Here is a 10,425-nt window from a genome sequence, read left to right as displayed (position 1 = left end):
GCGGGCGGGCGCGGGCGGCTCGGGCCCGGCGCCCAGCTCCTCGGGACCCCGGTACACCGCGTACACCGTTCTGGTTGTCAAAATCCAGCCGGGAGCGGGGGCTGAAGTCGCGCACGCACGACACCGGCAGCGCGTAGCAGACGTTGTCCTCCAGGAACCGCACAAAGGCGTACATGGTGGGCGGCCGGGGGCGGGCCCCGGTCTGGCTGGTCAGCCCGCTGGGCGGGCGCAGAGGTGGGGTCGCCGGCGGGGGGGCGCGGGCCCGCGCTGCCGGGCCGGGGGGCGGGGGCGGCTCCCCGGGACCGGGCTCCCCCCACTGTTATTGTTCCTGAAAGCACCGCTCTGCCAATCGGCTGCTTTCGCCTGGGCGCGGAAAAGGGAGGGAGGGGGGAGAGGGGGGCGAGGGGCGGATAAGGGGGGTTTGGAAGCGCACCGCCGCTCGCAAAGTCAGACCCGAGCAATCACAGCCGGAGCGCGATTCGGGTAGGGAGGGGAAAGAGCGGAGAGATGCAATTGCAATAATAATAACAACAACAACAACAATAGCATAGGGTGCGGTGGAAAGCATTGACTAAAATTCGCGCGCTGGGCTACAATTATATAGCCTCAAGGATCTCGGTGCAAAACAAATTGCATTGCAACAAAACTGCCTTACAAAGGAGAGTGTGTGAGAAATGAATGCAGCGAGAGTGCGTGGGGGCAATCCTAAAGTGTAAACTTGCACTTCTTGCAAGCGAGCAGAAGTTTGGAGTGTTTCAAATTTAGCCATCCTCTTCAGCTTCTTTAGTCCACAACCCCACACCTCCCCCCTTCCCTCTTCCTTTTCTTTTTCTTCTTCTTTTTTATTTTATTTGTTTGTTTATTTATTTATTTTTTTGGCAAAACTGCCAGCACCTGCTGTGGGGAGGGTCAGTCATCCAGAAACGTACCCCCAAAGCTGCCAAACCAGTTTTGGCCAGAACTAAAACTTATCTGGGCTTTCCAGTTGGACCAGCTGGCTGGGGTGGTGGAGGGCTTGTGAATGGCTGCTCTCATACTAAGGGAGCAGTGGCACCCCTCTTCCCTAAGGTCTTTTGCAACAGAGATACTCCTCCACAGCATGCCTGCCCCTGAACCAGGACCAGGTGGGCTGAAGCAGGGAGTAGAAGGCTCTGGGGGCTGTGGTAGAGGCTAGACATTGCTGGATCACTTTCAGGAGATCAGGAATATTACTCCACTACTCCATGGAATAGCAGTCTTTGCTCTATCCCTAATTTAACAGTGGGAAGACAGGAACTTGGTCTCTCCCCCACCCCCCACAAGACTTTTGTGTCAGTGGAAGGAAACTAAGGGGCTCTGCACTTGTAGTCTCAGTGGGCTTTGTATCAAATATTGCTACTTAGATCCACATTGCCTAGCTCAGAGGGTCTCAATGAACCTTGGGTGAAAAAGAATAAGTTAAAAATCCACATTAACCCATCTCGGGGATTGAACCTAGGGACAATCCACCACTGAGCTACATTCCCAGTCCTTTTATTTTTATTTTTTTATTTTGAGGCAGGTCACACTAAGTTGCCTAGCTCATTCATTCTTTTATTCAAGCAATCAATATTCATTAGGTATACACTACATGTCAGATTCTGGGATATAGAGATGAAAAGAAAGGACAAACACCAGGATTCCTGGACCTTGTAATGTTAGTGTATCAGAACTTGAGTCTCAGTCAGATTCCTTTGCCAAAATTAGGTTACTGTATGAATAACACACCTTCCCCCTCCTTGCAACCTTTACAATCTAGTCTGGGAGTATTAAGAAAACATAACTAGTAATGAGATTATAGTCAGAAAAGTATTCTTATAGAAGAATGCTTAATGGAGGTAGCAGACTCAAATATTATATTAAAAATCATTTTAATGAATTTAACCTGTAACAAAAGATAAAGTGCACCAAAATGCCAGTGATTCTGTGAGTTTCTAGTATTGGTGGGTGATTTTGTTTTCCATTGTACTCTTGTATTTATTTTCTTACAGTGTGTATACTTATATTCATGTCTATTTTTTCACACAGTATTACTTTATAATAAAAAAATTAACATTATAAAATTAAAGGACTGTGCTCACATTTCAGATCAGCTACACTAATGATGAAGAAGATAAGTCAAACCTCCCAAATTATTTCACTGTGATCTGGGGAGTACTTTATGCTATACCAACACATAGCTCTCAGATCCAAATAAATCAGATCAAATTCCCTCAAACCAACCCAGTGCCAACCAGACATGAAGTTGTTCTGATGCAGATATGGATCATTTTGCCCCACACACTTGTAGAAAAGAAAGTCACCACTCATGAGTTGTTCCAACCTATTTACCTTCCTGATTATTATTTATTTTGGCTGATATTGAGTTTTTATTTTAAGAATTCATTTCTATGGTGGTCAAGTGGATGTAATGTGTAGTAAGATTTCTGATAATTCACAAGACAGATCAGGCAGAATCAACAAGTGTTTATTAAAAAGTCCACGAAGTTCTAGATAGTGTTTGCAGAATGATTTCAGGTACACCAAGGCCAGTCTCCTCCCTGCAGCTAAATGAGGGTCAATCCCAAAACATGTTACCAGTATCGCCTCTCATCACCTTTCTGGACATAGTACATTCCAGAGTATACTATAAACTATTTGACATTTCCCAAGACAGCATGTTTAAGCAGGTCCCTAACCCTTGTGCTTGCTCTGTCCTCATTCTGTTGAAGTTTTTCCTCATAGAGTGTATAGGTGACCTCAACTTACTGTGAAGACCAGTTCAAATCTCATCTCTTTTGTGAAGCTTTTCCTAACCATTCCATACTCAAATAGTTTTCTTTCTTTCTTCCTTTCTTCTTCCCTGCTCCTTTCTTTTTTCCCTCCAGATTTTTCTTTCACTGGTAGGTTAAAATTAGTTGTCTTAATAGGATCTGTCGTTAACATATTTGTACATGTTATATACATGTATATAACAATATAATTGGGTCAGTTTTCTTCCCAGTACCTCACCTTTCCTTCTCCTCCTCCCTCCCCTTGGTCTCCTTCATTTTTGCTGGTCTCCCTTCTTTTATTTCCATTTTTTCTCTTTAACTTCTATGTCTGAGAGAAAACATACAACTCTTGACTTTCTCAGTTCAGCTTATTTTGTTTAATATAATGCTCTCTAGTTCTATCCATTTTCCTGAAAATAACATAATTTCATTCTTCTTTATGGCTGAGTAAAACTCCATTGTGTATATATACCTCATTTTCTTTATCCATCCATTCATCAACAAACACCTAGGCTGGTTCCATAGTCTGGCTATTTTAAATTGTGCTGCTACAAACATGGGAATACATGTATTACTATAGTATGATGACTTTTAATTCTTTAGGATAAATACCAGGGAGTGGTATGGTGGTTCCATGCCTAGCTTTTTGAGGAATCTCCATATGATTTCCATAGTGGTTGTACTAATTTACAGTCCCACCAACAGTGTAAATCCATATCTTCTCTAGCATTTATTATTGTTGATATTCTTTTTTAAATACCTGTATTTCATTTACTAATTTTTTTATGTGGTGCTGCAGATTGAGCCCAGTGCCTCACACGTGCAAGGCAAGTGCTCTACCACTGAGTCACAATCCCAGCCCTTATTGTTGATATTCTTTTTTTAAAAGTATTTTTTAGTCATAGATGGATACAATGTCTTTTATTTATTTTTATATGGTGCTGAGAATCGAACCCAGTGCCTCACTCTTGCAAGACAAGTGCTTCACTACTGAGCTACAGCCCCCAGCCCGGGTATTCTTGATGATTGCAATTCTAATTGGAGTGATATAAAATCTCAGGGTGATTTTTATTTGCATTTCCCTAGTTGTTAAAGATATTTAGCATTTTTCATATATTTGTTAACTTTATATTTATTCTTTTGAGAAGTGTCTGTTTAGTTCATTTACCCATTTATTAGCTGTGTTTTTCTTATGTTTGAAGATAAGTGTTTTGAATTTCTATATATTGTGGATATTGACCCTATGTTGAAAGAATAGGTAGCAAGGATTTTCTCCCATTCTGTAGGTTCTCCCTTTATGCTCTTGTTTCCTTTACTGTGCAGAAGCTTTTTAATTTGATGCCATTCATTTATTAACTCCTAGTATTATTTCCTGATAATTAGGAGTCCAATTGAGGGAGTTATCACCTACATCTATATGTTGTAGTGTTTACACCACATTTTCTTCTAGCAGTTGCATAATTTCTGTACTAATTCCTAGGTCTTTGATCCACTTTGAGTTGCCTTTTATACAGGGTGAAAGGCAGGGATCTAGTTTCATTCTTCTCTATATGGATAACCAGATTTCAGGCAGACCTCTTTGTACTATTTTATTTCAGAACCTTTTATACCCACTCTATTATGAGAGCTCTTTAAGGCAGATTCTAGTAACTTTAGCATTTCAGGTACCTAGCCTAGGGCTGGGGAGCAAATGCTTATAGAACAAATGTATTAAAAGGAGACACAGAGAAAGCATGAATAACAGACCACTTCCAGGGTTGTTCTTAAAAGCCTACTCCTCCTTTTCAAAGTTGGAGCTGAATCCCAACTCTGTCTTTCCCATCCCCAGTGACCCAAGGGCCAAACATTGCTTCCACTCCTGACCAAAATATTCATGAACATATTAAATATCACTGTACCCTTAGGTTCAAAAAAATTCCTCTTGCCCAAGTCAACATAAATCATTATCATAAGGGAGTAGTTCCATTTCCCAAGAACCTCAAAAGAAGAAAAGAACAGACAATGAAAATGGATGCCAACAGAGTCAAATACACACAGACTCCAGTGCATTTTGCATGTAGGTTTACAGAATGGATTATGGAGAAGCAATGGCAGGCACAGGATGCTCAGAGACACCACCCATGGACAACAAAGACACCCAGTTTCTGCTTCCTGAATGACTCACACATTCAATCTACTGACACAGGTCACATGGAGAATCCACCCTGTGCTATACTGTGCCTCTCCCCGCCCCCACCGGGTGAAAACTGAGTCACAGTACCTCTGCTTGGACGAGAGACCAGAGCCCCGGGCTTTATCCATCCCAGAAACTCAAGATGTTGGTGATTCATCCATTGGCAAGCAAAGATAGTTCAAAACTACAAATTCCTGACTTAAAGAGGCCATTTAAATCATCAACTTCAACCAAATCATGGTTGAATCCTCTCTTCAACATTCTTGCCAAATGGTCATTCAAATGCCTTTGATGCAGTTCTGATGTCAGGAAGTTTACTGCCATCCCTTAACTTTTGGATACTGCTAGCTGTTAGAAAGATCTTTCCTTGTACTGTCTTTCACCTTGTAGCTGCCAGAATAGGTTTACCAGAGTCTTGTGTCAGCCCTTCAGATATGGGAAAATTCCAGATCCTGTCTCCCCTGGATCTTGTCTGTCTTGTGCACAGACATCTTCACTTCCTTCACCTATCTCTCCTAATATGACCTGGGTTCAGCGATGATCATTGGAATACATGCTTGTCCTTCCAAGTTTACTGTGACCATGCATGCTAGACACTGTCTATATGTGATAAAATTTCACACCAAATCCTTGAAAAGAAGGTTATTAACCCCCTGACATAGTCAAGAAAATTGAGTCTTACGCAAAAGAGTTTGGCTCTAGGGAGCTCTGGAGAGCTCATGGTCATTTTTTTCATTTTAGTCAGCTTGCCCTAGGCAGTGTGGGGAAAGCCTGGAGGGGAGGCAAGCCTGGGGAGAAGAAGCCTGTGATGAGGCTGCCTGTCCTGTCCCACCCCTCCCCTGGCTCTCTTTTTCTGTGTGCCAAATGTACTTTGCCTCTCATCCAAGTCATTTTAATGGAGCAGAAAATGTACACATCTGGGGCAGCTTTTCAGCTGCGTCTGCGTCTCCATTATACTCTCCTGTTGAGTTCTGAAGAGCCTTGGGTTCGTGTCAAGCTCCTTTGGCTAAGCCAGCTGAAGCATGTTCGGTGGCAGCAGTGGGACTTATGTTTCACATTACTGCATGGAATTCTCAATGTACTTTGCAAAACTATTTTAAGGAGACCTGGGTTCTGTGAATTTTTGAAGCAATTGGAGCGTGTCTTTTCAACCTCTCTGCTAATGATTGATCACATTTTTTTCATGATTTTGCCTTTTTTCCTGTAATGTTTGATTTGACTTTTCAAGTCTCTCCCTTTTACATTTTTTAAAGACTTTTTTTTTTCAGAGTAGTTTTACTGAAACTAAGCGAAAGACACAGAGATTTCCCATATGCCCCTTACTCCCCATACATGTAGCCTACCCATTTCCAACATCCCCATAAGAGAGGTACATTTGTCACAACTGATGAACCTACATGAACACATCATTATCACCAGTAGTCCATGGCTTACATTAATGTTCACTCTCAGTGTTATATATTCTATAGGTTTAGGCAAACGTATGATGACATGTGTCCACCACGATATACAGAGTATGTTCGCTGCCCTAAAAATTCTTTGTGCACTACCTATTCACCCTCCCCTCTACCCCTAACCCCTGGTACCCACCAGTGATTTTTCTATTATCTTTACTTCCCTGAGTCCCAGTTTTCTCACCTGAGATGATATTGTGTAACCAAGGCAGGTTCACCAGGGAAACTTAAATGGTATTCCAATCCTAGGTCCTATTTCCTGAGCTCTGGATTTAGTGAGTCCAAGGAGGCATGGGTATTGTTTTGTTTTGTTTTTAAAAATCCCCGGATTACTCTAACATTAGACAAAGTTGAGCACCTCTGAGTTATAATATTTTAAGGTAACATATCAGACATAAGAAATTCTTATCAAGTCTTAGATATTACTACTATTTTCTGGAAAAATATACAGGGCTCTGAAATGTCTGTGTAACATCAGGCAAATTTGATCTCTGAGTTATAATTTCTTCATCTGAAAATTGACATGTGATTTAAAAATAAGACAGTATATTATAGTTTTAGGCTCTGTATCCAAATTATGGTCTATTATGGGAAGCTTTACCATACTGTGTGTGTACCATGGTCAAGTTTCTTAAGCTCACCAAGCATCATCTCTTTAGTAGAATATTAATACAACTTCCTAGTTTTGCTATGAGTATTAAATGAGATAATGCATGTCAAGTGTTAGGCACAGTGGCACAAAGTGAGTCTTCAATGAAATGATAGTTGCTACTTTTGTTATTACATAATTATTATTATAGTTACTATAAGAGTTCTTATCCCTATTCTTACATAGAGTAAGGTGCTCAATAAACTTTAATTCAGTAAGATTGACTATAATAAGCTAAACAATGCTGATGATTTTCCAAGAAGCACCCCAGAATGCCTCTGTCCAAGTGCCTTCCTCTTTAATGCATAACCTGTGATCACAGGTCACAGTCACCAAAGAAGCTCTCAGATCTCAAATGTTTAAAATTCTCTGAGGCTATGGGTCTTGTCCAAACCTGCAGAAAACACTTTCAAAATATTGTGTTTGGGGCCTTTAATTCTTTCAAATTGACTTTGTTAAATATTTTTTAGAAGAAATAAAAACTTATGCATTGTACAAAATGTAAACTGCAGAAACATTTATAGCAACCTGAAGCCTTGTGAATGTGCATCTTGGCTTGAACTTCAAGCCAACCACAGTCAAGCCCAACAAACCAGATTGTGGCTACATTATGAGCTCCTGTGGGTCACAAATGGGAGTTGGTTAGCTGGATGATCTAAATCCCATCATTTTACTCTAGCAGTGTGTACTCTATATAAGCAACACAAAACAAGTGGATTCCCATTGTTTAAAGAAAGACAAAAAGAAGATGAACAGAAGAGATTGTCATGAGGGAACAACATTTGAATTGGTTTTGAAAGGAAAAAAAAATGGGGCTACATTGGAAAAATGCAATTTGCCTCAATCCTGAATTTCAATTGGGGGCCAACTGGTTTGAGTTGCTGCTTCTGATTCCCCTTTTAAATTCATTCATTCTGTGTTTTTTCCTCAGGAAAGTCCTCCCTTGCTCTGATCTCCCTTGGAATGTTGCATACTTGCATAATTTCTAGATTTCTTAGAGTTTATCACAGTACATAATTATGTATTTATTCTGTGTATGCCAGTAGATCAAAATCTCCATTAGAAAAAGGACTCTATCTGTTTTCTTCACTTGTATCCTAGCGTATGGGAGACCTTAAATAAGCACTTATTGAAAGAGTATGTATATAAAACATAGACCCTGGATAAGAAAGAGACCCTCAGAGGCAAGAAGAGAGAGGAATACCAAGAGCCCTATTTAGTTCCTCTGTCTCACCTTCCTTTTGAGAGTGTCTCTCTGTTTCTATGTCCCCAACATGTCTGGTTCTCACAATCAGGCTCAAGAAAAACCCCTTTTCTAGTTTTCCCTTTGCATGACTAAAAAGGACAACATTTTCAAAATGTTTTTAAAAATATGAAGAGAGAACAAAATGGAAATAACTATAGAAAATGCATAGAAAGGAAAAAATAGTCAAATTGACACAACTAATAACACAACTAACATAGTTGACATACACTAATGCCAATAATGACAAAATAGTATCAGGAAAGTTACTGACAATGGGACTCCCAGGAAACAAGATGGTGATCCTGCATCATTCCACAAGGCTAGAATTCTTTCTTGCTCTGCTGTTAGCTTGAAGTCATTATAAACATCTATTCAGGGTGATTCCTGCAGAATTCTAGTCTTCTACTGATTCCAACATTATTTGAATTATCTTCCCTCAAAGAGCACATGCTAGTTCTCTGTTCAGTCTCTGTTCATCCAGTGACTCAAAATGCCTGCCCTTCACAGGCCTTTATAGGACCGGAGTATGACTATTCTGTCATTTATTCCTATGTTTTTGTTGGATAACTCTAGGTTACCATTCTGGGTCAAAGGTACAAGTGAGAATACCATTCTGAGGGTTAAGTCATCTTAGAAGTAGCCATTATAGAAGAACTATGAACTCTGGACTATTTTCTTAAGTATGTCTCATAGCCACACCATAAATTCAACACAAAATCAGAGGAAAGGCAATGAAGACAGAACTAACAATTATTGATGTTCATGACAGGCACTGTACTGGCTGCTTAATGTATTAGTTCTTTTATTATTTACAAAATACCCCATAAGGTCAGTACTATTATGATCTCCATTTTTCTGACAAGGAAACTTAAGACTTAGAGAGGTGAGAGAAGTTGTTTAAAACCACATAGAGAAGACTTGAACCTGTGTTTTTTTGATCCAAATCCTGGATTTCGATAGCTGTTTGGAAGCAGAACTTCCTCAGTTTCCGAAGGCAGTGAACTGCTTGCTGTAAATGGACTTTGGGACTTAGTCTCTGCTGCCCTTCTCCAAGAGGCTTGAGTTTCTACCTAGAAATCCAAAAACTAGACCTTATGGGAAATTCCAATATCTATTATCCCAAGCATTCATGTCTTGAGTAACCAATAATCCTGTAAATACTCAAGATTTAAGGGCATTTTCTAGGGTTTCTTAAATTATGGCCTCTCTATTCCAGAGAACTGAATTTTTGAAGCTCTCTGAGGTTACCAACTGATCAAGCAGATTCCTCTTGTTTTATATCCTCTGTTAGTAGTGGTCAGGGAGTTGGTAATCACCAAGTGTTACAGGGTGGGGATAGAGGCTTCTCTGAGTCCCCCTCAAAAAGGAATCAGCTCCAAAGCAATCTCTTTGAGAAGTGTTCAATTTCCCCCCTACAAAAGTTTTTCACCCTGCAATTGATTGGGTGAACCAGAATAATAGGAATAATAGCAGTGGACGGACATTTAAGGAATGCTTGCTTTGCCCCAGACTTTACATGAATTTTTCATAGGGCAGTCCTGGCTGATGATAGATGCTATATCATGCTTAGTTTCATTTAGAAAATCAAAGCATGCTAGGTTATTTTCCCAAGGTCACAGAAGAGTAAATGGTGGAGCCAAGATTCAATCCTAGGTAAACCATTTAACTCTAGAGCCCCATCCCTGCACTTCTACCCCAATTATAGATCCCTTTGAGTCTTCATCTTGCCTCATTGAGAGGTCTTGTGCCCTTTGGCTAGGATGGGGAGATGCTGGAACATATATTCTCAGAGTATCATAGTCTGGTTTCTTCAGGGATGGCCAGGCCCCTTTGTTATGTCCAGGTAAGATCCTGGCAGGCATTATCATTCAGACTTTACTTTCCAAGAAGTACTCCAGAGTCCACTGATATTTACATCCTATATCATGGTATGTGGGAGTGTATACCAAGTCACAACATAAAGACTTACTTTTGTTTTTTCAAAACTTATTTAGTAGCACAAAATGGTCACCTATTAATGCCAATCAAGAATTTAAAATATCTTTACTTCTAAGGTTTTATTCTATGATGGCAAAAGGATATATATATATATATATATATATATATATATATATATATATATTTTTGACATA

The 10,425-nt window shown here is 40.2% G+C and overlaps 2 protein-coding genes across 2 annotated transcripts in view; both read right to left on the bottom strand.

Annotated features, from left to right (window-relative positions):
• The window catches only part of Bend5 (BEN domain containing 5), a 46,679-nt gene extending 46,336 nt beyond the window's left edge, over positions 1-343 (bottom strand). Inside the window, 3 exon segments of the mRNA XM_015485025.2 lie at position 1; positions 4-66; positions 68-343. The exon segment at position 1 is cut by the window's left edge and continues 72 nt beyond it. Of these exon segments, the coding sequence (XP_015340511.1) occupies position 1; positions 4-66; positions 68-175 (172 nt within the window). The 5' untranslated portion in view covers positions 176-343.
• Positions 1-10,425, bottom strand: part of Agbl4 (AGBL carboxypeptidase 4) — a 1,414,634-nt gene that overhangs the window by 240,152 nt on the left and 1,164,057 nt on the right. The gene's annotated exons all lie outside the window — the stretch shown is intronic.

The sequence above is a fragment of the Marmota marmota genome, unplaced genomic scaffold, assembly GCF_001458135.2.
Source record: "Marmota marmota marmota unplaced genomic scaffold, marMar, whole genome shotgun sequence".
Lineage (NCBI taxonomy): Eukaryota > Metazoa > Chordata > Mammalia > Rodentia > Sciuridae > Marmota > Marmota marmota.
Note: the sequence above shows the minus strand (reverse complement) of the source record. Positions and strands in the feature narration are given on the sequence as shown.